This window comes from Hypomesus nipponensis, chromosome 3, assembly GCF_054491055.1.
Source record: "Hypomesus nipponensis isolate SF chromosome 3, ASM5449105v1, whole genome shotgun sequence".
NCBI classification, from domain to species: domain Eukaryota; kingdom Metazoa; phylum Chordata; class Actinopteri; order Osmeriformes; family Osmeridae; genus Hypomesus; species Hypomesus nipponensis.
In genome coordinates this window covers 14,145,646-14,172,467 of record NC_140363.1, presented here as the reverse complement: position 1 = coordinate 14,172,467, position 26,822 = coordinate 14,145,646, and the positions used below count along the sequence as shown (strand labels likewise).

General features: G+C 44.3%; 5 protein-coding genes and 1 long non-coding RNA gene across 8 annotated transcripts; 4 read left to right on the top strand and 2 right to left on the bottom strand.

Moving 5' to 3' along the window:
* Nucleotides 1-306: 306 nt before the first annotated feature.
* On the top strand, nucleotides 307-5,117 carry pole2 (polymerase (DNA directed), epsilon 2). Its single transcript, XM_084677919.1, has 19 exons — nucleotides 307-422; nucleotides 674-774; nucleotides 865-940; nucleotides 1,053-1,130; nucleotides 1,244-1,337; nucleotides 1,462-1,536; nucleotides 1,624-1,707; nucleotides 1,897-1,953; nucleotides 2,197-2,245; nucleotides 2,423-2,495; nucleotides 2,773-2,945; nucleotides 3,122-3,211; nucleotides 3,296-3,350; nucleotides 3,472-3,531; nucleotides 3,879-3,956; nucleotides 4,146-4,254; nucleotides 4,444-4,620; nucleotides 4,795-4,862; nucleotides 4,951-5,117. The coding sequence occupies exons 1-19, from the start codon at nucleotides 355-357 to the stop codon at nucleotides 4,967-4,969; spliced, it is 1,584 nt and encodes a 527-aa protein (XP_084534045.1). The 5' UTR covers nucleotides 307-354; the 3' UTR covers nucleotides 4,970-5,117.
* LOC146299920 (uncharacterized) lies at nucleotides 4,026-6,071 on the bottom strand. Of its 2 annotated transcripts, none has more exons than XR_014731802.1 (3): nucleotides 5,912-6,071; nucleotides 5,402-5,499; nucleotides 4,026-4,849 (listed from the first exon to the last, which is right to left on the bottom strand). It is a non-coding gene; the product is annotated as an uncharacterized LOC146299920 (long non-coding RNA). The 2 variants fall into 2 exon arrangements; XR_014731803.1 differs by having other exon boundaries at nucleotides 5,410-5,499.
* Nucleotides 5,429-9,956, top strand: klhdc2 (kelch domain containing 2). The gene is made up of 14 exons (XM_084677951.1): nucleotides 5,429-5,562; nucleotides 5,934-6,308; nucleotides 6,404-6,483; nucleotides 6,585-6,702; nucleotides 7,032-7,144; nucleotides 7,316-7,400; nucleotides 7,516-7,599; nucleotides 7,716-7,796; nucleotides 7,896-7,954; nucleotides 8,053-8,162; nucleotides 8,259-8,331; nucleotides 8,508-8,595; nucleotides 8,705-8,757; nucleotides 8,896-9,956. The coding sequence occupies exons 2-14, from the start codon at nucleotides 6,042-6,044 to the stop codon at nucleotides 9,017-9,019; spliced, it is 1,335 nt and encodes a 444-aa protein (XP_084534077.1). The 5' UTR covers nucleotides 5,429-5,562; nucleotides 5,934-6,041; the 3' UTR covers nucleotides 9,020-9,956.
* nemf (nuclear export mediator factor) lies at nucleotides 9,937-21,848 on the bottom strand. Its single transcript, XM_084677761.1, has 31 exons — nucleotides 21,643-21,848; nucleotides 21,453-21,521; nucleotides 21,046-21,148; nucleotides 20,840-20,965; nucleotides 20,539-20,687; nucleotides 20,324-20,391; nucleotides 19,968-20,057; nucleotides 19,483-19,556; nucleotides 19,285-19,355; nucleotides 19,012-19,087; nucleotides 18,775-18,915; nucleotides 18,430-18,638; nucleotides 18,128-18,304; nucleotides 17,905-17,968; nucleotides 17,714-17,802; nucleotides 17,471-17,574; nucleotides 17,327-17,389; nucleotides 17,056-17,168; nucleotides 16,861-16,918; nucleotides 16,521-16,579; nucleotides 16,269-16,389; nucleotides 15,841-16,171; nucleotides 15,667-15,709; nucleotides 15,482-15,531; nucleotides 15,226-15,364; nucleotides 14,846-14,923; nucleotides 14,530-14,727; nucleotides 14,396-14,434; nucleotides 10,888-10,994; nucleotides 10,670-10,793; nucleotides 9,937-10,476 (listed from the first exon to the last, which is right to left on the bottom strand). Exons 1-31 carry the CDS (start codon nucleotides 21,699-21,701, stop codon nucleotides 10,399-10,401), a joined length of 3,270 nt encoding a protein of 1,089 aa, XP_084533887.1. The 5' UTR covers nucleotides 21,702-21,848; the 3' UTR covers nucleotides 9,937-10,398.
* LOC146299918 (uncharacterized) lies at nucleotides 11,624-14,301 on the top strand. The gene is made up of 2 exons (XM_084677852.1): nucleotides 11,624-11,765; nucleotides 12,042-14,301. The coding sequence occupies exon 2, from the start codon at nucleotides 12,166-12,168 to the stop codon at nucleotides 14,125-14,127; it is 1,962 nt and encodes a 653-aa protein (XP_084533978.1). The 5' UTR covers nucleotides 11,624-11,765; nucleotides 12,042-12,165; the 3' UTR covers nucleotides 14,128-14,301.
* A 147-nt stretch (nucleotides 21,849-21,995) lies between the features above and the next one.
* On the top strand, nucleotides 21,996-26,432 carry mok (MOK protein kinase). 2 transcript variants are annotated; one of them, XM_084677931.1, is made up of 12 exons: nucleotides 21,996-22,306; nucleotides 23,103-23,217; nucleotides 23,696-23,785; nucleotides 23,891-23,961; nucleotides 24,073-24,151; nucleotides 24,416-24,464; nucleotides 24,609-24,787; nucleotides 25,029-25,130; nucleotides 25,304-25,477; nucleotides 25,613-25,736; nucleotides 25,924-26,121; nucleotides 26,268-26,432. In XM_084677931.1, the coding sequence occupies exons 1-12, from the start codon at nucleotides 22,138-22,140 to the stop codon at nucleotides 26,343-26,345; spliced, it is 1,428 nt and encodes a 475-aa protein (XP_084534057.1). In that variant the 5' UTR covers nucleotides 21,996-22,137; the 3' UTR covers nucleotides 26,346-26,432. The 2 variants fall into 2 exon arrangements, with proteins under 2 accessions (XP_084534057.1, XP_084534065.1); XM_084677939.1 differs by lacking the exon at nucleotides 21,996-22,306 and adding an exon at nucleotides 22,651-22,876.
* Nucleotides 26,433-26,822: the final 390 nt, after the last annotated feature.

Genomic DNA, 26,822 nt, shown 5'->3' with positions numbered 1-26,822 from the left:
CTGTTCAGAGCCATATACAATCTTTGGTCCTATTGAAGTCAGACAGCATAAAATAAAACTAATATACTTGCATAGACAATTTTATTAAGTTGTAAAAAGAAAAAAGAAGTCAGTGCTAGCATGTGACATCACATGATAGTGTGTGGTGCAAAGACTTGTCAAAGTCGACAGGTGACAAGCTGAAAATGATCTACATCTTAATAGTGTTCACAAGCAGCCTTGCGTCGTTTCCTTCGCCTGACAATGACCATGTCCGAAAATGGGAGGGGAGAGATTTCCGGAAGTGAGGTAAACGTATGCGGAAGTTTATCATATTTAGCGCGAAAGGTTGATTGTAGTGAAGCAGCAGTGAACATGGAAGTTCGCAAAGTGAAATCTAAAGTGTCTGCTGGGTTCAAGATGCGGGGACTGATGCTTCGACCGTATGTTTATTGTTGTTATGTGTGTCTGTACCTTGTAGGGGATATATTTATTTTGGAATGGGTAGTCAACTCAGTTACACAGGTAGCGAGCTAAGTAGTAACGTCTCTGTTGATACTGTCTGTGTGGTGCAGTGTTGATTCTTGAAGCCAGTAGGATATGTTGAATAAATGACATCGATCCTAGCCAACAATAGCAAGCTACATAGCTGTCATTTGGGTTGATGACTACATGTTGATTTGTGAATTTACAGAGATGCCAGTAGGTATCTCATTGAGGTCCTGGAATCTGTCAGTCCGCTGGAGCTGGATGATGTCATCGAACGGGTGTTAGATGCTGTTGAGAAGCAGCCTTGTGAGTGTCCAACGATGACGGTTGATCTTGTACGCAGCAATGAATCAATCAATCAGCTGCCATTAATGAATGTCCTTCCTTCATCTACAGTGTCCTCCAGTATGATAGAGCTACCAGTAGTGGAGACTGCTGTACAGGATTGTAGTCAGTCATGTGATGAAAATATGTAAGTTATTGTCCAAAAATCAGATACATCATGGTACATTGTCTCATGGTCTATTGGTTGTGTCTCATTTCTTACTATGATGGGCTGAAATTAACTATGTCAGTGTTTTCAGAGACAATGTTTTTAACATCATCAGTGCATTCGATGTGCCACGGTTTATCTACAGTACTGAGAGGAAAAAGTTCATTCCGTGAGTACCATATAATTTCAAAATCTAAGCATTTCCTGCAGTAATTAATTGATCCTACCTTGATTGGTTCTAGGCATGTTTTAGTAAAGTTGTTGCTAATTGGTCTTTGGCAGCATCACCATGACAAATCACCCTGCGCCCAGCCTGTGTGGCACAGCCAGAGACAAGGCCGACCTCTTCAGGGAGCGCTATACTATACTGCAGCAGGTTAGTACACTGTTGCAAACTGAGTTCATAAACTGCAGCAGGTTAATACACTGCACTGACTTACAGCTTTAAGAATATGTGAAGGAGACCTGTCTTCTGCCTGATGTGTTCCCTCCTTTCACAGCGGACACATCGTCATGAGCTCTTCACCCCCCCTGCTATAGGTGCAGCTGTAGAAGAAGGCAGGAACAAATTTCAGGTAACAACAATGGTTTATATCTGCATGCTGCCTTGTTGCGTCCCCTGATTTGGTTCTGACTTTATATTTTTCTGTTCTTTTTAACAGTTGAAGACGATAGAGGCCTTGCTTGGTTGCACAGCTAAGTTAGGCGAAGTCATCGTCCTAGGAATGGTGACACAGCTGAAAGAGGTGGAGTAATCTTATTAATGCATTCGATTTTTTCATAGGAGGTGCTCATGCAATAAAGTCTATTAATCAGTACACAACAAATTAACATTGGTATGGCGACTGAATACATTTTCATTTGAAAAAGTTGAAATCAGGAAATTAAGCCTACTGTGTCTATACAGAGGTTTGAAGTTACGTTGATCTTTTCAGGGTAAATTCTTTCTGGAAGACCCCAGTGGAACCATCCAGCTCAACATGTCAAAGGCAATATCCTTCCACTGTCCAAGTGTGGGTGCAATGGTGGAAGATGATGAGAAGATAAAAGGTTGACGAGCACAAAAGATGGAGACTCATACTTTTCTGCTTAGTTTCTTGAACATCTCAGTTTGAGGTGGTGAAAAAAAACAACAACAAAGTGAACGATTCATGCGTTCGGGAAAATTAACATAAAATTGGAGTTTCTTTTATTTCACTGTTACAGTTGTATCATTCCTTTACCTGTATCTCCACCAGTTTCACAGTGGTTTGTACACAGAATCTTGCTTCGTTCTGGCAGAAGGTAAAGTAATCATTACTATCAACAAAATCATACAGGTCTCTATAGTGTGGTGCTAACTTCCAAGTATAGGTACTAGAGAGTTCGAGATTAGATACTCCTTCATAATGTTATATAGTGTAAAAGGAGCATTCCTGTCCCTTAAGGCTAAACTACGTCTGCACTTCCCTCTCCTCACAGGCTGGTACGAGGACTCCGTTTTCCATGTTAACGCCTTTGGGTTCCCCCCTACTGAACCCTCCTCCACCACCAGGTCAGCAGGTCAACCTTCTGGTTTCCACTTTATATGTCCTATGGATAGTGTTCCTACTAGTTTAAGTTATCACTTTTTTTTTCTCTTGTATTTGTAAATTGCAAAAACAACAAAATTGTATACATTTGTGGTGGTCAATTTTTTATTGTGTCGTGTTGTCACAAATGAATCAATGTATGGGAAATACTTGGATCAATAAAATAACTACTACTACAGTAATTTTTTTGTGTTTAGTATCATGAGGAATCTTACCTGTGTGTGACCTTACCTTTTCTAGGGCATATTATGGCAACACTAACTTTTTCGGTGGCCCGTCAACCACGTCAGTAAAGGCGTCCGCTAAGTTGAAACAGCTGGAGGAAGAAAACGAGGATGCCATGTTTGTCGTCTTGTCTGACGTGTGGCTGGACAGTGTGGAGGTGTTGGAGAAGATCCATCTTATGTTTTCAGGTAGGAAACACTGGTAGTGAGTCTCAGCCCTGACTTACCCTAACTCAAATCCTTCTATACTAAAATGTCTTCATACAGTGTAAAAAGTTTGATTCATTGATCTCAGTGTGTATACATTTTTGGTCCAGTTGTGATTGTGACAGCAGTTGACATTTGGTATGTTTTTCTCTGTGTAGGCTATGCTGCCATGCCTCCCACCTGCTTCATCTTCTGTGGAAACTTCTCCTCTGCCCCGTATGGGAAAACTCAGATCACATCCCTCAAAGGTGAGGGCCTCAAGATTCACATCTCAGCTGTTTATATTACGTTGCTCAGTAGACTGATTCTGTCTTCTGGTCTCCTCTTTGAAGAGTCACTGAAGATGCTGGCAGATGCAATCTGTGAATACCCCAGCATTCACAATAGGTAAGATCCTAGATCTGTGTATGTCATAGTATTGTATTGTGATGTACTCAATTAATGGTGTGCCAAAGTGTAGTTCTGGAGGGTTCTGCTACTGACTGAGTTCATTTAATCTGACCTGCAGTAGTCGCTTTGTGTTTGTTCCTGGGCCTGACGACCCTGGCCCCAGCACCATCCTGCCCAGGTAAGAGTTTAGGTATCATCAAATCAAAATGAATTGTATAGCCCTTTTTACAAGCAAAGTCACATGAGGGCTTCACATACCCCCATAGAACTGCCCCTCAACCAACCTAAATCATCAAGGAAGACAAAGGGAAAACTCCCAGAAAAACTCACTAGAGGAGAAAACATGTAAGAAAATATATTCAGCAGCCACGAGGATTGGACCTGGACCTGTCTTTGGGGCAAATGCTGTTTTTTGTGATGTCTTTGCTGTCTTTGCCTTTCAATATACCATAAATAGTTTGAACAGATGTAAGCATCTTGTAGTATACATGTTGAGTTTTATGTGTGCTCACATTGAATCCCCAGGCCTCCACTAGCAGACCATATCACTGAGGAGTTTAGACAGAGGGTTCCTTTCTCAGTCTTTACCACAAACCCTTGCAGGTATGGAACAACAAATCGCCTCCAGTGGAATGGGACTAACTGCTCAAATCAAATACCTTTCTACAAATATGAAGTTACTGATTTTCAGATGTTTATTGTTTATATTTTCTCTGATAAGGGCAATGCTTGTGCATCAAATGTATAATTATCTTTGTTTCCTGGCCCCACCATGTCCCCCTTCCCCCTTAGGATTCAGTATTGTAGTCAGGAAATCGTTGTCCTTAGAGAAGATCTGGTCAACAAGATGTGCAGAAACTGTGTCCGGATGCCTAGCAACAATCTTGACATTCCAAACCATGTGAGTGTCTGACTGCTGTAATGTGGTCCTCTTCCTGTCTGAGATCTGGGATTCAGCCAATCCCTCTGCCACTGGTCCGTGGTGTCATCAAAGTTGTCATGCTTATTTTTCAGAGTTGAAAATCTCAGTTCATCACTTCTTTTAATGAAGGTATAACCATAGCTGACTGCTGTACCTCTCCTTCTATAGTTTGTGAAGACCATCTTGTCCCAGGGTCACCTGACCCCTCTGCCGCTCTACGTCAGTCCGGTGTTCTGGGCTTATGACTACGCCCTCCGTGTCTACCCTCTGCCCGACGTCATTATTTTTGCTGACAAATACGACCCGTTCAACATCTCCAACACAGACTGCCTCTGCATCAACCCGGTAACAGCAGCAGCCTTACCCTACACATTTGGATTTTGTTTTAGTTACCGGTATATGCGGAGATGCAGCTCAAATAATACATCGACAAACTAAACTTGATGCCTAATTGTAGTATCTCCTTATTTATTGAGTGGATTTTGTTAATATCCTTTGTCATGCCTCCATTCTCTGCAGGGCTCCTTCCCGAGGACTGGCTTCACCTTCAAGGTGTACTATCCCTCCAACAGGACTGTGGAGGACAGGTGAGAGAGAGAAAAAGGTTAAAGTTGTCAGAAAGGTTTTGTTTGTCATTTCATCTATTTTAAATGTGCTCTCTTTCTATCCTCACAGCAAGCTTCAAGGGCTCTAGAGAATGGATGGGAGCTTCCCATGGATTAACTGTGTAACTCATCGTTTTGTAAAAAAAAAAAAAAAAAAAAAGTGCGTGTAAATTATATCTGTAATTGTTATTTCAATATAGCATTTGTATTATGGAATAAAGATCTAGATTATGTAGTTGTATGTTGAAAGGTTTTAAACATGTGAGAATTTGTTTTAAATTGATAAATGTGACCACTATAAAATATAAATATTTAAACAATTTTGCCGCTACGTTCAGCAGCATAAAATATGCTATGGATCTCGACAGCTGCCAACGGACACGGCGCTAACAAACTGCTCCAACATCAAATGGCACTAATAAACCGCATCCAACGGGCACTGAACAAGAAAATACATGAACGGTAGTAGAGAATGTCTAATATGAAACATATTAATCAGGCTCTGACGGTAGACAGCCTACCTCTTTACCTTCTTTAAATGGCCGATTGGGAAAGTAACTTCCGGTTCCGGATTTCAACGAACGACCTCATCTTAATGTCGTCACGCAGCCTTTCACTTCTGCAAGAATATAAACAGAAATCAACACAGCAGGCCTGAGCTGACGGAGAGCATTTGAAAAAAGTACGTCTATGATAACATGTTGCAGGATTGCAAACTTTTCTGTTAAGCTTTGATCTTTGTAGCTATCTTTTGTGCTGTAAACCCTTAACGTTGGAGACATCTAACAGGAGTTTGTGGCTCGCATCATTCCTGCAAGCTCTTACTAGTTGCGTGATTTATATCTACGGTATAGTCATGTCACAGTATTACAAACTTAGCTTGTTTTGTGCATCATGACGTCTGGTACTTAGTCAACAAACACGTAAAAAAAAAAAAAAAACTGCCGTTGGTCAGCGATGCAGTTAGCTCAGTCAACATGGTCATACCCACAATTCTGCTTAATCTTGGTCAAAGATAATTGTATACTCGCCTTGTTTTTCTGAATATTCCAGGTAACCAAAAACTAGCAACACATACTGAAAGTTACAATACGCTTAGGTTAGTTATTTAACTTCAGCACACAACGCAATCAAGGCTGCAGTTGTCAGTGCCAGATCATCATGGCAGAAATGGAGGAGGACATTGCAGACCAGGTGCCTGCCGAGGAAGATGACGATGACTCCGAGAGGGATGAAGATGAGGGGGAGTTTGACTGGGTGGTTGGGGAAGACGATGTGGATGATGTGGAAGAAGATGATGAAGAGGAGGATGACCCTCCTCTGGATAGTGAGGCTGCTGGGTCATTGGAGTTGGACGCCCCAGCAGAGCGCAGTGGTCACATAGCAGTGGTGGATGGAAACTGTATGTATGTCTGGGGCGGGTACAAGGTAAGCCAATTATATACACAATGTAGACCTGAAACATTCTTATATATTATAATATATCTATACCATATTATAATGTATCTCTTTGACTTTATTAGAATTCGCTGTCTCATGGATCTTTTGACTTATACTTGCCCAAAAACGAGATTTGGATATACAACATGGAGACCGGAAGATGGTAACTTCTTTGCTCTCTTTTTACATGTGCTTTTTTTTACATAAACAAACAAACAAAATATATTAAATACTATAAATGATGTATCACACTATAACTCACAGGAAGAAGTGTGTGACCAGTGGCAACCAGCACTCATCCATGTCAGGCAGCTGTGGAGTATGTGTGGACGGGGTGCTTTATCTGTTTGGAGGACACCATGCCAGAGGCAACACTAACCGGGTGAGCACAGTGTTTGTCTGCATGCAAAAATATATAAATACGTGTGTGTGTGTGTGTGTGTGTGAGTGTGAGAGAGAAAGAGCCTGTAAACTGAGTGAAGGAGTCAGGTGGCTGAGCGGTGAGGGAATCGGGCTAGTAATCAGAAGGTTGCCAGTTCAATTCCCGGCTGAGCCAAATGACGTTGTGTCCTTGGGCAAGGCACTTCACCCTACTTGCCTCGGGGGGAATGTCCCTATACTTACTGTAAGTCGCTCTGGATAAGAGCGTCTGCTAAATGTAATATAAATGAGGTAATTGACTTTTTTCTGTTCTTGTGTGTGCGTGTGTAGATCTATCGCCTGCCCCTGAGGGCTCCAGAGCTGGCCTGGGAAGAGATGAAAGATTTGAAGGGCCTGCCACCCTCCTGCAAGGACAAGCTGGGCTGCTGGGTTCACAAGAACAGGTATGGGTCCACACAGGCATGAAAAGGTGCATGGAGCGTTATCACAGTTTGTTATAGATCCTAATTGGCTGAAAGGGAACATCTAAACACTCTGAACAGAGTAGTTACAGGTGACAAAGCTGAGAGTGTATGTGTCAGTAAATGTGTACCTCGCTCTTGCTCTGCTCCAAGGCTAATTTTCTTCGGAGGTTATGGCTACGTTGCACAGGGGCCTCATAGAGGGACGTTTGAGTACGACGAAAGTTCCTCCTTCATGGTCAGTGCCAAGATGTCCTACCCTGAATTGTGTACCAAGAATGTTAGCAAAACATGTCTTTTTTATTTATCTAAAAGCATGTAAAGTTACAAAACACTTTTTAATGTTTTGTTAGGGGGACCACCCTGGGCGTGGCTGGAACAACCACATCCACATTCTAGACCTGGAGACGTTGTCATGGAGCCAGCCTATCACAAAGGTTACTATGCTCAAGTAGACTATTGAGATGCATCCCTGTGTGTTGGCTGACATTCTGTTCCATTGTGTGAGACTTCTATATGTCCTATGTGTTCTCTTTCTGTGTGTCTGTCGCAGGGAAACGCTCCTTCTCCCCGGGCAGCACATGCCTGTGCTGTGGTGGGCAACCGAGGTTACGTATTTGGGGGGCGATACAGGGTGAGGACTACCTGTTCACTTGCAGGGGTGGAGAGACCAAGTATATTGCTAAATCAAGTGGATTTATGCAACATTCATTTCCCCTCTCCCTTTCTCCAGGATTACCGTCTGAATGATCTGTACTACATTGACCTGGACACCTGGGAGTGGCATGAGATGTAAGTTTGGTGTCAATGGTTTCCGACGTGAACATCTGCTCTCACCAGTGGCCTCCAACCCATCTACTTCCTTCAAATCCACCTTTTAACTTCCTTAGGAGCGTTCCACAGCAGGGGCCAGTGGGGCGGTCCTGGCATTCTTTCACCCCTGTGTCACCTGACCACATCTTCCTGTTTGGAGGATTCACCACTGTCAGAGAGACATTAAGTTAGTCTTTTAATATGACTACTGAATGATACGAATGATAATTATGTGTTTACAGTATATAATATATACAGTTTTAAAACAGTTGTCTCTTTTCAGGTGATGCTTGGCTGTACTGTGTCAGTAAGAACAAATGGAAGCCTTTTAAGCACAGCCACACAGAGTCTCCCCGGTACAGTTATCTCACAGTCACAAGTCCCAGATGAAAAACATTATTGCAATATAATGTCACATCATGTATTACTGTACTTCAAAGAGTTTGTTGAGATAAAATAATGATGTAGTACAGGTGCATGTGTGTCAGTTTGTAACTGTGTGTGTGTGTGTGTGTGTGTGTGTTTTTCTCAGGCTATGGCACACTGCATGTCCAGGTCCTGATGGGGAAGTGTTTGTGTTTGGGGGCTGTGCCAACAACTTGCTGTCCCAACACAGGGCTGTGAGTAACTCTTACATGTGAAGCAAACAAAGTCACCACAGAAAAAACTTTGTGGTTTAGTTGTTTGTTCAGTTGATAGTTCTTCTGACAGGAGCTGCTTTCTTCACAGGCTCACAGCAATGAGCTGCTGGTCTTTACTGTCCAACCCAAGTCTCTGATGAGGTGAGAATTAGCAGAGGAAAACACCTTTTTAGAGATCTATTTTTTATATTGTCTGCTTCCACAAAATGGCTATTAAGCTGCACTTAAATATGTATTTCAAACCTTCTTGGCCTCTCCTCTTCTGTCTCTATGCTGCAGGTTCTGTGTGGAGGCAGCGCTGCAGCACAGGGAGCGGCTGGCCTCCTCCTGGGACTGCCTGCCCAAACATTTGCTGCACTGCCTCCAACAGAGGATGGGTGACCTTAACACACTGGGCTCCTAGGAGCATATCCACTACTGTGTGTATGTGTGTGTGTGTGTGTGCGAGACATGGTGAGAAAGATCAATAGTTGGCTGCCATTACCCTAAATGGAAAGAAACGAGAACCAGTCTTTAGGATGCTAGGAGGAAGTGTATTTCAGATGCATTGCATGTGTGGGCATGTTTAACTGTCCTTGTGGGGACCAGAGATCCCCTCAAGAATAGCAGATTATGGAAATAAATTATTTGTGAGGACATTTTCTTGGTCTTCGCAAGTTCAAGTGCTTTTTCTAGAGAGTTTTAGGGTTAGATTTAAATTAAGGGTTACATTTGGTGATAGTTTTAGGGTGAGGATTCAGTTTAGGTTTTTGGGTTAGGGTAAGGGAAAACAGGATTTTGAATGGGACTGAATTGAATCCCCACAAGAATAGTAAAACAAAACTTTGTGTGTGTGTATAATGTACAGTAGCAATAGTGGACTGCCACAAACCTGTTTGAAGAGAACTGCCCACTGATAATTACCACCATTGAGACATTGGAAGGGATAGTCAGAACCTCTGTCAATAATATGTAGAACTACTATGGACTGTTGGTGGACTGATGGAGATTCTGAGTCTGCCGGATCAGACCTGCATATACTACTGTTATAGCAGAGTGAGCTGCTTGGACTATCACTGTTGTCTGACTTAGCCAGACAAATCAAATTGTTCAAATATAGCAACAAAGCTTGTTATAGTAGTTGGGTCTACAGATATGCGTCGTGTCCAGATATGAGTTCGGAACGAGGAAGTTGGGGCTGTTCTTTGAGTGTCTGTAATGATGTAAATTTTGTATTGCATATATATTTTTGTGTGGAATTATTGTCAGTGTTTCAAAAGTTTCTATTTTTTAAGCTCCTGTGTTCAATATTGCTGGAGAGACTAACAGATTTTACGATAATTCAGCTGTAGCGTCATCTTTTAATTAGTCAGCTTCAGTTAAACAGCAAACTACATCAATGAGTCACATTTGCACTGAAGACCCCTCTTATCACAAAAGATAAAAGTTATGTTGTTTTTATAACCTGTCTGATTTGCACAGTTTTCCCCTGACATTTTTATTAAGAAATATATTGTACAAAATGTTTAAAATTGTTTTCATTTTGAAATCGGGAGAGAATAAACAGACAGAAGTGAAATCAGAACTTATGCCTGTACATTATTTACGTCCTAGCTTTTAAATATGAACCTCCTCAGAACTATTATTCAGCATGTCAGTCACATGTTGGAGAGTTCTGAAGCACATAGCCACTGTTGTAATGACATTGTGGGGCATTGGCTGATGAGTTCAGTTCAGAAGACGGCAGTGGACAGAGAAAAAACTTCAGACCTCGCCCTGGTCCCTTTCGCCTGTGTGTGTGTCTTATTTCTTTTTGGCTGCCAGCAGATTGGGGGCTGACACTTTGACCTTGCCTGGCATGTTTCTAGACAGGTCTGTATCCTGGAACACAAGAGAGGGTAGAGGTGGTAAAATTTGAGTGTACATTTATTCTGTTATGCAGCCAGTTTGAGATGAGGGGAAGAAAGGGGTAGTAGAAAATTATAAATAAAAACTGGGACAGAGTGGAGGGAAAGGGGGTTTGGGAGAAAGAAGGGGGAGGATGATACGCTCAGAGGGGTTGGGCCTACTGTACCTTGACACTGCGGAACAGGTCCTTTTCTCTAGTGGAGGATTCTCTGGCCTTCATAAAGCTGAAAACGGCTGTCCTGGCTGCCTTGCCTTTCTTCTGAGTCCCTGGGGTCAACTTCACCTTATGTCTGACACGGTAAAAACAAACAAGTCATCAAAGTACAGAAACTTAAAGCATTGTACGTTTCCTTCTCAGATAATACCACAAGTACATATACCTACTTATAGTTGGAGAGTGCTGTGTAGGGTGCACAGACAGGCACGGCAAACAGCAGCACATCTTCAGGGTGAGGTTGACCTGTCAGGGAGGTCAGCAAGTTCTCAGCCTCCTGAGGAAACCAACAAAACACAAATTTAACATTCACATACTTTACTGGAACACCAGTGCCTTTCAGCTGCATGGTCAGCTACATGTATCTAGAAAGAAAAAGGTTGCTTTAAAGATTTACCTTCCTGAGGGCAGCAAAGATAGAATTACTTTTAACAGAAGGTGTATGGGTGTATGAGTAGGTGTGTTAAGGGTGCGAGTGTGTCATGGGGAGGAGGAGGGAGGAGGCGGTGCAGAATAGGCTGAGGCTTGGGCACACAGGGTTGAATGCAACAGCCCTCTGGAGCCATTATATTGGGTTGTGTGAGGAGTGCTTGTTGGAGGAGATAGTAGTGCATGTATTGTTGTATTGCGAGTTGTGAGGTAGTCTGGAAGGCTTTTCCCTTTTTTCCCCCGATTAGCCTCACTAACAAGTGGGTTTTCTTGTGGCCACTTTAGTCCCAATCCTGTGAATTCTTGTGCGTGTGGAAATGCTAGTACTTTCAATAATTAACACAGCCGTGAGTTCTACAGTACTTTTTTTTTTTTACCGGCAGTACTAGTATACCGTGACTTATCTCACCCTCCCGCACAGTAGGTGGCGGTATCGATCCGCCAATCAAACTCATGGATGAAAAAGAGAAGAAATCGAATAACTAGTTGATGGCAAACTTTACCTAAATATAATCTTATATTATTTGACTTGCTAACGTTAGTATTACGTTGTATAGTATAGCCACTGCGCAGTTGAGCGTCAACTTGAAGGTGAATCGAAAGGATAAGATTGATTTAGGTGAGTAGTTGAATAACATTGATTTCGGTGAAGTCGGCTAGCTTGTTAGCTAGTGTAGTAAGTTAGCTTGCGAGCTAAACGCTAGCTCGGCCGAATACACAATGATATCCAAATTGTCAGTATCTTACAAAAATATATACGATAGACCCAATAACATAGCTATATAATTATGTAAATACGTTGGTGAAGCATAATGCTTAGTTAGCACACATCCTAAAGTAAATATGTCCTATTGATAATGCACAACATCCTCATCTAATTTTTCTTTTGTCGTAGTGTCCACATGGGCCAGTGAGGGGGCGAGTTGGACGTGCGAAGAGAATAGACGCTGTCTGCTACATTTCATCCGCAGTTTGCTTAGCACGTTAATCTACATTAGATCACATTTGCGGATTCATGTATGGTTATGATGGCTTCTCTGGGAGTGACCGAGGAGGATGATACAGGGGAGTATGGTGTTCCCTCAATGGAACTTTTTAATAACAATACAGTTTCCAATATGTTGACCAGCCCCGAGCAGATGGAGGTACTCCAGAGGATGCGTTTTCATGCTTGCAGCCAAAAGGCAGGTCAGAGCGTGTCAAGTTTCATCACAGAGCTGCGGGAGTTGGCGTCTGGCTGTGGCTTCTGTACCCAGCAGGAACTTCTGCTCAGAGACAGAATCCTCTATGGTGTAACTGACAAGTCGCTGCAGAGAATCCTTTTGACCGAGACAAAGCTCACCCTCCAGTCCGTTGAAGAGAGAGCCCTGGCTGCAGAGGAGGCTGCTAAAGAGGCTGCAGGGGAGGCTGCAGCCAATGCCTGCCCCCAGAGAAACATCAGTACCATCCAAGTAGAACTCGATTATGACGATAACAATGAAGGAGTTGAAGAGTGGTTTGAGAGGTCTGCGGCCAGGGATGATGTTGACGCCAGTGACGAGGAGCAGCCTGACATCTCCAGCGGAACCACCCACTGCCCCTACTGTGACCGCAGCTTCAGAGGGAAGGCCAAGCTGGAGAGGCATCTCCGAAGTCACACTGGAGAGAAACCCTTTCCCTGCCTCTACTGTGGGAAGAGATTCAGCCAAACCTACCACTTGCAGAGACACCTGCGAAACATCCACAAGCAGGAAAGCCTCGACCCCTGCCACCAGCTGCCTAGCAATGGGACGACGTATGTCGGAGACAATGAAGGTACAGGTGATGATGAGGGTGAGGATGAAGACGTGAATAACGTGGCGCTGCCTGAGATCCCCATAACCCCCCACTGCGCCATCTGTGACCGCAGCTTCAGAGGAAGGGCAAAGCTGGAGAGGCACCTCCGAAGTCACACCGGAGAGAAACCCTTCCCCTGCCCCGACTGTGGGAAGAGATTCAGCCAAACCTACCACTTGCAGAGACACCTGCGAAACATCCACAACCTGGACCCTAACCCCAAAGACCCAGAAGACGACGACAATGATGCTAATCGAGGAGAGGAAGCTCCGGGTCACATGACACGGCCGGCGGTCTCCAGGGGGGCCCGCCAGTGTTCCATCTGTGGCCGGAGCTTCAGAGGAAGAGCAAGGATGGAGAGGCACCTTCGAACTCACACCGGAGAAAAACCGTTCCCCTGCCTTGACTGTGGGAAGAGATTCGGCCAAAACTACCACTTGCAAAGACACCGGAGGGTCCACACCCGGGTGCCGAGGGGATCCAAACGCCCTAAACACCGGGGAAAGACGTCCCAGTCGGAGATGGAGCTCAAAGCGTCCAAGCAGCTGACCCAACACAAGAAGAAGAAACCTTACTTGTGCTCCAGGTGTGATGAGAGATTCTCCAACCTGGAGGAGCTGACGGCTCACCTCCCTAACCACGAAGGGGAGAAGCCTATGATCTGCACCGACTGCGGGAAGACCTTCCTAAACCACACCAAAATGCTGAGACATCAGAAGCTCCACTCTGGAAAACAGCACCTCTGCAACGAGTGTGGGAAGGTGTTCACCTCCCCGACAGTGCTCATGAAGCACATGCAGACCCACACAGGGGAGAGACCGTACCTCTGCGCAGAGTGCGGCATGACATTTCGCTACAGCTCCCAATACTACATGCATAAGAGGAAGCACACAGAATCGCTGCCTAGATACTCGTGTTCAGACTGCGGTCGAACGTACAGCCGCCTGTCCGATGTTCAAAGGCACCTGAGGACGCACACGGGCGAAAGACCGTATCAATGTCCCTGCTGCGACAAGAGCTTCCACAGGCAAGAACAGCTCACAACTCACACGAGGATTCACACTGGGGAGAAACCCTATGGATGCCATGTCTGTGGCAAGAAGTTCACCCAGAGTGGAGACAAGAGCAGGCACATGAGTCGGTTTCATCCTGACGCCACTTCATAAAACATTTTGAGCAAGGCGTTGAATGTTTGTGTGGTTCACGATATCGAACTGTCTTGACATTTCATTTTTGTTTTGCTAGATACGTGTACGCTGGTCATACCTTTGTCTGGAAATGTCAAAAGTCTACATTTTGAGTCTGTACTTTACTGAAAAATTAAATCCTCATTTGAAGAAAAAAAAGACTACTCATGAAATAGCAGATCATTTCACTGTGGTAACCAAATAATGGCTTATGTAGAGCAACAACCAGGGGGACGTCAGGACTCACTTCTGCTCCTGGATTGTCCTGGTCCACATCATCTCCCTCCTGCAGCAAAGACATGACAAACGGTTACATTTCAGATGGTTGAAAGTGGTATATAGGCAGTTTGGGTTGCTAAGAGGGTGAATCTCTCCCTGTACCTTATCCTCCAGTTCAGCAGCTGGTACCTCCATCCCTGTCTCTCCCCCTTCTTTCTCCCCCTCTCCCTGCTGCTCTAGCTTCTTCATGGCCGCCTCCTGGGCACTGGGCTTCTGAGGGGCTTTGGCTGGGGGCGGTTTCCTCCCAGGCTCCTTCCCCTTCTTCCCTTTCTTCACCTTCTCCTCTTTCACCCCCGCAGACTGAGGAAAGATGAAAGGAGACAAAAAGGTTGAAGGGTGGAAATTGTGGTGGTAAACATGCCATCTGTCTCCCACATTCTGCCCGCCCTCTTCCCCCCCTCCCCTCCCTATTGCTCACTCCCAGCAGCTTCATCCTCAGCTCACGGTCCTCCTCATCTTGGTCCTTGTACTTTTCCTTGATCTTCTTCAACTTGTTCTGGAAAACACCAAAGAGCCACAGGGAAAGAGAAATGCAGAGTCAAGATACTGTGTTCTGTGCCTCTTTTAGTGCGTGCGGATGGGAGCGCTATAGTGGGAGCAGCATCTCCACATGCTTCAGTCACCCGTGTGCACTGCTGTCTTGACCATAACTTAATTCTGGTGGCAACCTAGAATATAACTACTTTTTTGCTATATTGAAAACATACTGAACTGTGATAAAACTGTTGTCTTGAATCAAACTTTAAAATGAATGTAAAACTGCCGACCATGCGCAAGTAATGCAGTCAAGCCTCTTACCTTCTGGCCTCTCTTCAGAGGCTGCTGGGAGGGGCCACCAGTCCTCGCAGCTCCTTGATTGGCTGCAGAGGGAGGAGGAATGTCTACTTCCTCCTGGGGTTCTGAGCCATCCTGTGTCTGTTTCCTTTTCTTCTCCTCTCTGTGGAGAAGGACACATACACACACACACACACACACATCACAATCATGCAAGCGGGAGTGAGACGGTATTGGTGTTCGATGTTTATTCTTCCTCATGTTAGCTGAGGATCCTCACCTCCGCTGTTTGGCAGTCATGTGTTTCCTTCCCTGGGCATCAACCTCAGCCTATAGACACATACATGCCCATCAGCTATGAAGCCTTAGCGTCCAGTATGGCAACACTATGTTGTTCATGCTGAGGAAAAACAGATACAGTAGCACTCCAGAGTTGCCAACCTCATAGATACAAAGACGGTTTACCTGACTGGAAACCTCGGTTTTGAACCCAGCACTCGGATTTCCCCTGGAGAAAGGGTGTAATGAAGACAGTCGACGATATTACAACACGCTGATATATCGTGTACTAAAGTTATCACAGTGTGCCATCACACAGGTCCTGCAGTGGTATGGACAGACAGGTGAGGATGATTTTACCTGGAAGACTGGAGGTGAGACAGCGAGATGGTGGTGTCTGGGAAGCTGATCTCAGCACTCTCTATGTCACTCTTCGCCTCAGTTTCCATCACTTTTTCCTCGTCCTCCTCGTCACCCCCCTCTCCATCCTCGGTGCTGGCACTCTCTGATGACTTTCTCTCCGGGTTGTCTGTGGCCTCTTCGGAAATGCTGGCCAGGTTTCTTCTCTCTCCTTCCTCCTCCTCTTGACTCTCGTCCCCTGCCTTGGTTTCCTTTGTCCCCACCTCGCCATTTTTCTTCATGTCCCCTTCTCCCTGTTCTTCCCCTTCTCCCTCATTGCTGCTGTCATCTCCTAGAAAGAGGAAAAATAACTCAGTGAATTCTGTATCCGTTAGGCTTTACAGCAGACACTGGAGTGTGTGTGTGTGTGTGTGTGTGTTGACGTATACCCAGAAGCTCCTCTCCATCTTCGAGCAGCTCAGCAGTGCTGGATGTTACTTGCTCCATGTCTTCCTCAATGGTTTTAACCTTCCTCTCTCCACGGTGTCTAAACACATGCTGCTCATCCACCTACACACACACACACCCACATATATATATATTAACGAGACACATATGGAATGGGGGGGGGGGGGTCAGAGATTGTAGGTCATGGTTAGGGAGTTAGTGTGGATCAGGCGTCGAGTCAGTGTGTGTTTTACCTTAAAAAGGAAGCTGAAGCCCATCATCAGGTAAGAGGGTGGCAGGAAGTTCTTCTTCCCTGAGAGGAGAGTTCATTTGTACCCAAATGACTACAGTTACACTGGAGCTCTGTGTCTCACATTTACTAATCTATTCCCTGTTAAACTAACTGGTTATTATAGATGTGATTCCTCTCAGGACAGCAGGGTAAAAGGGCGTTCAAAAAAAAAAAAAAAAAAATATATATATATATATATATATATATATATATATATATCAAGACTATACAAAACAAAATTGTAGACAACATGCAAAAAACATTCTATACTGTAGATTGTGAATCTGCATGTAAACACTGACCTCGGATCATGAAGCTACCGGTGGTCAGGTACTCTCCTGTGGGGGCTGTCTTGGTTACCTGGACACACAGACATGAAACCCCTTGAACCAGAGTGGCTTTGGGTGGAACACAACAGCAACTAATCTTCTGACCTGGAGGAATGTGATGAGTGTGTGTACTGGAATGTATGGGTATTTGTTTGTGAATTGACTGACCTGATGGTGGTTGACCCACCAGGCGCTGGTGACCACCTTGGCGTCCCAGGCTGCACTGTAACACACTGCCATGGTGCCTGCCTCTGTCAGTGTACGGGGGGGCAGAGGGTCACCTGGGGGAGGGGATGAAAGCATCAGTTACTTCATAGTTCCACTAACACAGTGGGAAGAGGTATGCACATCTTTAACATAGACCAGTTAAGTTCATTAAAAGGTTGCTCGGGGTAATCTAGGCCTGTGTTGCTTAGCAGCAGTGGCAGTTCCGGCTCACCTTTGGGGTTTTTGATGACACAGCTGGTGGCTCCATGGAGATCTGCATGGACGTAGACGTCACCTGGGAACACAAACATACACGTTGAGGATCTAGACTTGACAAGTTCTGTGGGCTGGATTGTATGTTTGAGCAAGCACTTACCTGCCCTCAGGTAGCGCTTGACAATGATCTCGTTTTGCTGCTGGTCACGTCCAGCGATGATGAGGTAGTTCTCTGAACTGATGAACCAGAGGAACTTCTCAAACCTTGATAAAGATAAACAGTCATATTAAACAGACATCGTCTATTGGATCTAATATAAATGATCTGTGGAATCAGTGATTGTTACATGTTAGCTGGTTTAGTAAGCAGATCCAGACAGCCTGTGAGTGGAAGATCTCTCACCAGTAAACCTTCCTTGCCTTCTGGATGGTGGTGACGGTCTGGACTTCCTTCAGGGTCTGTTTGGTCTTTTTCTCAGCTGACTTAAAGGCCTGGAGAGAGATGGAAACACATGCATACACAGTAGGACAGTTCAAATGATCTGCCTCAGGGATTATGAAGATGAGGAACTGAAGGCGGGGGGGTGTCCTGACCTTCTGAGCTGCCTCCACTGTCTTCTGTTCCTTCTTAGCAGCTGTCCGCTTGTGGTCGTAGTACCTGCCAAAGACATGAAAGGTTTGGTTCAGAATCCCATACCAAGAGACCAAGACACTGGATTTGCCTTATTGCTACTGACATTTTTCCAAAAAGAGAGCCTTGTTATTTTATATTATTGGATACATTAGTATAAAAAAAAGTTTAAGTGGTCCCACCTACTTCTTGGCATTTGCATAAGCTGATAGATTGAGGTCAACATCTACCAGCATGGGTTTGTTCTTCTGCAGCTTGGCCTTCTGACCACGGTCCTTTTTTCCCTTCTTCCCCTTCTGCACCTCAGCCACCTCCTCTTCCTCTTCTACCTCCTCCTGCTCCTCCTCGGAAATATAGGGGTTCCTAGGGGGAGGAGAAGCAGAATCATACCTTACCAACAGTAACATCCAGATTCCTGTGCCCTAATCATAACTGATTGTGACCTGAGCAGCAATGCTATTTGGTCAGTGATGTGTTATGATCCTGACCTTAGCAGCATGGTGATGTGATTGGTCTGTAGCTTCAGCTCTTTGATGCAACAGGCCACAGGGTCACCCGCTGCCTGTGCCTCCTTGACAATGATGCCGATCTCTGCCCAGTCTACCTGGTTGGCCAGGGCACTGCGTACCACCTGGAGCGCTCTCTCCACCACCTGCAGGTTCATCTCCACCAGCTCGCCCTTCACACGGTCCACCTCCTGAAAATCAGAACAGTAGAATCGATTTATTGACTGAGATTCTGTTTGCTTTTAAGTACCCATTGGATTTTACTATATATTTATATATAATATATAGCATACACTATATGTTTGGACAATATGTTTATCTTATGACCTGGGCCTGGTGCAGAGCCTCAAGTCTCTGCACATGGTCCTTCTTGACATTGTCCAATTTCTTTAGAGCCTGCTTCTCCTGATGCAAAGCCTTCACGTCGAGTTTCTGACTCTCCATCTTAGAGTAGAACTCATCTACCGCCTGGGGGCAGATGTCAAAGGTCACCAGAGACATTCCTACTACGGAGTGCTACATGCAATTGTGTGTGTGTATACAGCATTTCTTTTTGATAGTCACCTTATCAAATGAATCAAACTCCACATAGTGGCTTTTAGCGTTTTGAGTAAAAAGGAAGGGGTGGAACTCCTCGTAACTACAGGGGGAAAAAACAATCATAAAGTCTGATAAATAAGGTTTAAAGACATTTTAAAATACCATTAAATATTTTGGCGTTGGTTTATCAACCCAGGGCAGTGGAATAAAAAGTGAGAACTGTGAGGTAAATTGAACACATGTAATAGATTCAGTTAGAAGTAGTTAATAAAGGTAATAGATGGGACGGGAACTTACGTGAGTAGTTCCTCATTGGGTTGGTCTGGAGCGAGACTGGGTTTCTTTTCACACTTCTGGATAATGTAGCCCTAAAGGGGGGTTATTCATGCACTACATTCAGTTCAAATTAATTTGTCGCTTAATGACATACAAGTGCATTAAAAAGTATGCTTATTATAATCAAAAACAGTGTTTAAGACTTGTGTCAGACAATACCTTTCCACTAAAACTCCCTGTCTTCTCCATGTAATCCTCTGCCATCTTTAAGGCTTCCAGAATCTTAGGTGCATCTGATAAACAAAATTGAAATAATATAAATCGTCTCATCACCAGGAGTTCAACTGGTAAAGAGTCATTAATTACAGTGTTCCCATACATCGATTTATTTGTGGTGGCCCGCCACAAAAAATTTTACCACCACAAAAAAATTGACTTTTTGTCAGAGAGAGGGGGTTATTGCGGATACAAATCAGTGACATAATGTATTGAATTTTAAAAAGCATTGACTACTTAATATATCAAAATTTAAACACCACCAAAAAAAACAAGGTAGAGATACCAAGGTATTGCTTGCCTCAGACTGAACCTCTCTCTTCAGAACCCAGGCTGTAATTTTATGACTGATCTGCATGTATGAATGTCACAAATAGAACTGAAAGCACTGAATTAATAGGTACCAGTAAAAGTACCATAGCTGTTACCTCGAACAACATTGAACTGGCCATCCAGTTTGATGAAACCAGACAGTCCCACCTCTATTAGACAGTGCTCAATTAGAGTGGCTCCATAAGCTGCAAAAAAACAACATAGAGGACAGGGCCATGTTTAGGTCACACCAGGAATGGACAAGACACGTTACTACACGTCTTAGACAATAATGCACAGCAGATAATGCTCTAATGTTCTAAAATCTTCATCAGTGAGTCTACATCTGTATATCCATTTTCCAATGATAGTTAGACTAGTAAAGTTGTATTAACAGTTAATAATCTGAACACTAGAAGATCATTTACTAAAACAACACTAGAGCTGAATGAACAGGGTTAGGGTGACTTACGGAGGAGTGGGTTGAGGATTCGCTTCACCTGCTCTCCACTGGGTGCCTGGGAAAGGATCTCTGTCAGTCTGCATTGACACAAACAACCCAAAATGAGCTGGAATCCACACAGGTTTACTACTAGTTGGTCCAGACATCCTGGTTACTGTATCCCTCCACTCCTTTCGTCTGTTTTTCAGCCTCGCCCCCAATATCTGCGTGAACAGGCTGACTACCTCTCCAGGCTGATGAGGGGTTCCAGGGGGCGGGCCTTCTCCACAGGGTACCTCTCCCTGACTGCGATCTTCACATCTGCTTCCTCAGCCGTCCGAAAACGCAGCAGGTTCAGAATGGTGTACTCGTGGTCCGCTAGAATGATGTTACCCTGCACATGGGAACGCAAAGGTGAAGGATATAGAAGTCACGTGGTTGTGTTTATAGTTTGTCTTGTGTGTGATGCTCTATTTACTTTGGTTGACACTTGTTTTTTGATGTACTAATATGATTATTGGATTGATTGAAAGATGAGACTCTCACCCTGTCATAAAGCTCTACAATGAGATGATAAGCAGCCTCGTCTGAGCCAAACTGAAAGTCAACAATCCTGTCAACTCCAAGCTGCTTCACCTGCGTCAGGCGCCTTGACTTCAGGTGCTTTCGACACTAATCAGAGACAACCACACTTTAAGATCTCATACATCGCACGTGACCAGAGACAGTTGATCAGGGTCTAACCATCTTACCTTCATGGCAAAGCCAGAGGGCATCATATTCTTGGGCCATTCAAAGTCTGTTGAGTGAATACGGATTCCAGACTCGACCAACAGCACCGTTTTCGAGTCAGGCCTTAAAGAGGAACAGAATTTGACCAGAACTACAGCGACTTCTATCACCACAATGTAGGTTTAAACTCAAGTGAGGCATATAACACAGGGATGGCTGAAGCAACGAGAAGACAGGGTGATATTCTATGACAGTTTACCTTAATTGCACTGTATTTTACCAGGCAATTAAGTGAAAGATAAGGTCATCATGTACGCGATTACAACAAATTGCGGAAAGGGCAGGTTTACGGGCAACAACTGTTTTGGCAACTATCTAACTAGCTGGTTAGCGTTGGAACTGACAGACAGAACAGCAGACAACCTACTTTTGAAGGCGGATGAGATAAGTCTTGGTGTCGATGTCATACACGTTGTTAACTCTCATTCCAAGATAACTGAAAGAAGAGTGTACCATTAGGAGTGCAGGACAATTAGCATTGAAAACTTGGTTAGCATCTGGTTAGCTAGCTCTAGTTCTGCCACTGTCATGCAGTGCTAAATCAACAAACGACTCACTTGGCATTGATCTCGGCAATGACTGCCCTTATATCCACTGTATTAAACCTGGTTTTCATTTTGAATGTATCCTAAGTAGTAGTTAACTGTTATGAATATAGAACGTATAGTCGAAAGTGATCGTCACCATCAGTGCAACACCAACTCGTTAGCTAGTTAACGAGAGCTGTCTACCCACACTTTACGCTCGCTGTGGTGTGCTGCTACGGATGTTCTACGGAAGCCTGTGTGGAGAAAACCTCAACCGAACCAAAATACTCGCTGACGATAAAGAAGCACACGGACACACGCCTACGCAAATAACGGAAATTGTGATTGGTGCTTATATTTTAGCTAATTATGTTTTATTTCCTTATGCTACTAGGATATGTATGATGCTGTTGTCCACCCGCTGAGCCGGAGGGAGTGTCTCCAGATATTTCTATCATAATTACCCACGGCAGGGTTGAAGAACTATAGTCAATCCATTGCATCCAATGTGTCCTTTTTGGTATAATGATGCAGTACTCAAATTGGCTTATTGGTGTAAAAAACAGAGCACACATTCGCCAAACATGTCAGACGCCTGACATTGAATGGAGAAGCAGGAGTTCCGTGAACAACAATCATCCACAGCAGCGAAAAATATCTTCGGTTTCTCTCAGCAACCATCTTTGGAAAAATGGTGAGATGCGAAAAATATTCAACTTAAAACAAATGACCGTGTTAGACGGTCTAGTTTATTCACCAGAATAAATATGCAATTTCCAATCTTGTTTGAACTCTCTTTTTTAACTAGACCAGCTCTATCTCTAATGCACGAATCGGGCAAATGCACGAACTATTAATACAAAAAATGTACTTTACCCCCGCCCATTATATTAGCTAACATTGCTAGCTTTTTGTTAATAACATTCTGGAACAAAAACATTTTATTGAACGACACAGATAACCAGCAAGCTGGAGCCTGTAGTTTCTTGTTTCGTTCACACCTTATCTTCAGAGTTGGGGTCAGAGTTGAGGGTGAGGCTTGCCGCGTGCCTGGTTACCAAGGTGACGGCCAGCTAACATGGCTAGCTACCTCGGCTAGCACTGAAAGCGTGTTTAGTTATTTTTTAAGAGTCCCTTTATTTCGCAGCTTCCTAGATCACTAGCCCTAACAAGGCTGTGCCATGAAAACATCGTAATGTGTTATTTAAACACATCTATTATGGATAATTTACTCATATGCAGTGACCACTTTGAAGAATGGATAGTAAGTGTTAGAGATATCTAAATCATCTTGCTTTAGCTGTTACATCAACAGGATATTCAGTAATCGGGCAAGTAGTCTAACGACGTTAGCCAAAAACAGTGACTACTGTACTAGTGAATGTTAGCATTAGCAATATGTAAATGACGATGTTAACGATTAGTTCTAAGTTTCTGATGCTGCATAACACACATAATGTACTTGTTTTCTATCTTTGTTTGCCATGCAGATTACAAATTAATTAAGAAAATTGGAGAGGGAACGTTTTCCGAGGTGTTGAAAACACAAAGCCTGAGAGATGGGAGGTTCTATGCCTGTAAATCGATGAAGCAGACTATAAACAGGTATTCTTCAGTTCTACTGCTTTAACTTCATCGCCAGGTATGGTATTTTCACGTGCACTGCTGCATGCGAGCTTTATCCTTTGTGGACCCTGGAAACCTAAGCCGGCATCCTGACACCCCTATAGCTTTAAATAGCCTATTAGGTGACAGCCCGCCCTCCCTATAACCCCCTAAGCCCTGACGTTGACCTTGTGCTATGGAGATGGAGATCAGTTCTGACGCCAGTCACAGTCTTTAGAGCACATATTTCTATCCAGTCATCTCATAACTATAGCCTTATGCATCCAGTGTCGTAATCCTAATTTTTATTCTGATTAATTAAATGAAAGGGTAAATAATAAAAAGTGAAATGTTGCCGCAAACCTTCTTTCTGCTCTATAAAAATATCAAAATCATCATTCAAGTTAGCTATATCCTGGTGTCATAATGACACAGCCACTGTGAATATAACTTGCCTGTTTGTTTGTTTTTGGCACAGTCTTGAACAGGCCAACAACCTGCGTGAAGTCCAGGCAATGAAGCGACTATGTCCTCACCCAAACATCATTCAGCTTCATGAACTTATATTGTGAGTCTATACTACGCTTCAAAACGTGTCTGGATTTAAAACTGTCTTATACTGACTTGCAAAACATCTTCTGACCTGCTAGATAATCTTTTATTTATTTTCTAGTGACAAAGAGACGGGATCACTGTCCCTGATCTGTGAGCTCATGGAGATGAACATCTATGAGTTCATACGAGGTCAGTAGAACTGGGAACATCACAAATTGTTTATGCCACACTGTAACTCAAATTACAGATACTTTAAGGATTCCAATATATCCGTATTAACTTAACCTGTACCACCTGCAGGGCGACAGCATCCTTTGCCAGAAAGTAAAATCAAGCACTACATGTATCAACTCTGCAAGTCACTGGATCATATGCACAGGTAGATTTCTACACTTCCTGTGGGTAGATTTCTACACTTCCTGTGGGTAGATTTCTACACTTCCTGTGGGTATTTTACTGTCTTTTTAGTAGTGGTCATTACAGGAGGTTTATATTCTTATACACTTGATGTCTAATGTATAATTTCCTGGTTGACTGTCGTGATGGCATCTTAAGGTTGACTCTAAGTATACCATCCTGGTGCTGTCTGTCTGTGGAGTCTCTAGTGAGGTAATAGTATGTTTTTCCTTTTTGTCTTCTCTAGCTGTGGGATCTTCCACCGAGATGTGAAGCCAGAGAACATCCTGATCAAAGTAAGTCCAAACGTCAGCCTTACGCTGATTTGGCTTACGGTGCAGCATCGCAAATGACATGACGCAATGACACAGTTTGCAACAGGTGCATGGCGAAATATCTGACGGTATTGTTGTCCTGTAAATGGCATGTCGGTTCGAAAGCAAGACGTGCTGAAGCTGGGGGACTTTGGCTCCTGCAGGAGTGTGTACTCCAAGCCACCACACACAGAGTACATCTCCACGCGCTGGTACCGCGCCCCAGAGTGCCTCCTGACCGACGGACACTACTCCCTCAAAATGGACATGTGGAGTGTTGGCTGTGTCTTTTATGAGATCATCAGGTACCTGCCAGAAAGCGGACAAGACATATAGTACATCATATATGTGCTATTCATAGTTATGAGGTCGTTTTTGGTCATTATGTAGACTCCATTGAAGTGGCTGTATAGTGCCCCATCTGGCTTAGTTTTGGTCAGGAAGACCAATTTTGCCACCACAGACATGTCACTGACAAACTGTTTACATGTACCTGGATGTAATGTCACAAGTTCTTAATAAGTAATTATCATATCTACGTTGCAGTCTCAAACCCTTGTTTCCAGGAACGAATGAGCTGGACCAGGTGGCAAAGATCCACGAGGTTCTAGGAACACCTGACTCCAGCCTTCTGCAGAAGTTCAAGCAGTAAGTTATTTAACATGAACTTAGCATATGTTTACACAAGCACACACACAGGAAACCATGGCATGGACTGTATGCCCCATAGCATTGTCGAGTAGTTCAAGGTTAGGGTTTGTGTGAATGGGTGAAGGTTTGTTTGTGTACTATTGTCAGTGTTTCCTTTGTCCTTCCTGCAGGTCCAGGGCGATGCGGTTTGACTTCCCCTCCCAGAAGGGCAGTGGGATCTCTCAGTTGATTCCTAACTGCCCCGCCCCTGGACTGTCCTTGCTTTACCAGATGTTGGCCTATGACCCTGAGGAACGCATCAGTGCCCGTGCCACCCTGCAGCACGTCTACTTTAGGGACCTTCGGTAAGAAGAGAATAGCCATGCGCTAACAACAAACACAAAAAACAGTGTACACGAGTTATGATTACAAATGATTGTCTTCTCATTCCATGATGCCTCTTCTCCTCTTTTCTCCTCTCCCCCTGGTTCGTCCTCCAGGCTGGCAGAGAGGAGAGCTGACGGTCTTCGAAGGGCCATAGGGACTGTGGAGGGAGGGGAGAGCAGTGGGACCCCCAACTCTGTAGACAAGCTGTGGCGCATGGCCAGACAGGGCAGGAGGCAGGTGAGTCACAGCTTCAGCCAGAACACTGTCACAACTGACATTCAGTCACAACTGACATTCAGTCACATTTAGTCATTTAATTATTCTCAGTACGTTCTGTCTCAATGTGATGTGCAAGTTTGTCTTTGTTAAATGTGCTACCCCCCCCCCCCCAAATAGCGAGATAATTCTACTTCCTGTTCTCTAGCACAACATTAAGCATGTGGCTGAGCCTCTCCTGAGACGCAATGCCCCACACTACAAGATGGAGCTGCCCAAGCTCAGCATTGTGGTGCCCGCCCCGCAGATATCCTTTCCTGTCTCCACCATGCCCGTGCTGGGCATCTCTCACCGAGGCTCCCTCCCTGCCATCACCTCCAAGAAGTGCCACTCGCGGATGGCTAAGGTAACACATCGTCTCTACTGACGACTGGCAGCTGGGGAGGGATCTGGATGTGTGTGTTGTGGAGAGTGGCTACAGTATGAGGTGAGCCTGTGTGAGGAGGCAGGGGTGTAAAACCAGGGTTGACCAGGGTCTGTCTCTCCCCACAGCCCAGGGAGGAGTCCCACCGCTCGGCCTTCAAGGCCTACTACATGCCGCCCCTGGAGAGGAAACGCGGAGGCTACTGAACAGCCTTACCCCCAACAGTCTGTGGGAGAAAAAGACCAGACTGAACTGTTCTTTCTGTAAATATGAATAAATCTGCTTGTTTGAAATGTTGAGGATAACATGATTTAACCAAGCCAAGCCTGCCACCTTTTGGAAAGCGGGGCTGACCTTGTGTCCAAGTAGCCATAGCTACTACTGGGAATGTACATTTGAAGTGCAAATGAAATACAATGTGCTTTTCAAAGTATATTGGACTCTGTCTCAAGGATTTGGCTCTATGAGATCTCTCAGTCTGTGAGACTGTTGTCTGTTGCCAGATATGATCAAGCCTGATCCCAACGCTTCACAGGTAAATACAAACATACTTCACACTGCAGTGGTTTTTACCCCTCAGATGAACATAGCATTCTTGTTACTGGGCTCACATTTCTACACTACTCTCAGCCTGAAAAGCTCATGAATGATTTTTTGAATTGAAAGGAGTAATTGAACAGGCT

Excerpts from the sequence above, each read along its gene's own strand:
- pole2 (XM_084677919.1), top strand. The coding sequence starts at position 355 with ATGGAAGTTCGCAAAGTGAAATCTAAAGTGTCTGCTGGGTTCAAGATG. Across the intron at positions 1,338-1,461 it reads GCTATACTATACTGCAGCAG|CGGACACATCGTCATGAGCT; the intron begins GTTAGTACACTG and ends CTCCTTTCACAG. Across the intron at positions 1,954-2,196 it reads AGCTCAACATGTCAAAGGCA|CAGTTTCACAGTGGTTTGTA; the intron begins ATATCCTTCCAC and ends CTGTATCTCCAC.
- klhdc2 (XM_084677951.1), top strand. The coding sequence starts at position 6,042 with ATGGCAGAAATGGAGGAGGACATTGCAGACCAGGTGCCTGCCGAGGAA. Across the intron at positions 6,484-6,584 it reads AACATGGAGACCGGAAGATG|GAAGAAGTGTGTGACCAGTG; the intron begins GTAACTTCTTTG and ends TATAACTCACAG. Across the intron at positions 8,758-8,895 it reads CAACCCAAGTCTCTGATGAG|GTTCTGTGTGGAGGCAGCGC; the intron begins GTGAGAATTAGC and ends TCTATGCTGCAG.
- LOC146299918 (XM_084677852.1), top strand. The coding sequence starts at position 12,166 with ATGGTTATGATGGCTTCTCTGGGAGTGACCGAGGAGGATGATACAGGG.
- nemf (XM_084677761.1), bottom strand. The coding sequence starts at position 21,701 with ATGAAAACCAGGTTTAATACAGTGGATATAAGGGCAGTCATTGCCGAG. Across the intron at positions 19,088-19,284 it reads CCCAATGAGGAACTACTCAC|TTACGAGGAGTTCCACCCCT; the intron begins GTAAGTTCCCGT and ends TTCCCCCTGTAG. Across the intron at positions 17,575-17,713 it reads AAGGCAAGGAAGGTTTACTG|GTTTGAGAAGTTCCTCTGGT; the intron begins GTGAGAGATCTT and ends ATCTTTATCAAG.
- mok (XM_084677931.1), top strand. The coding sequence starts at position 22,138 with ATGATGCAGTACTCAAATTGGCTTATTGGTGTAAAAAACAGAGCACAC. Across the intron at positions 24,152-24,415 it reads TCACTGGATCATATGCACAG|CTGTGGGATCTTCCACCGAG; the intron begins GTAGATTTCTAC and ends TGTCTTCTCTAG. Across the intron at positions 25,131-25,303 it reads CTTCTGCAGAAGTTCAAGCA|GTCCAGGGCGATGCGGTTTG; the intron begins GTAAGTTATTTA and ends TCCTTCCTGCAG.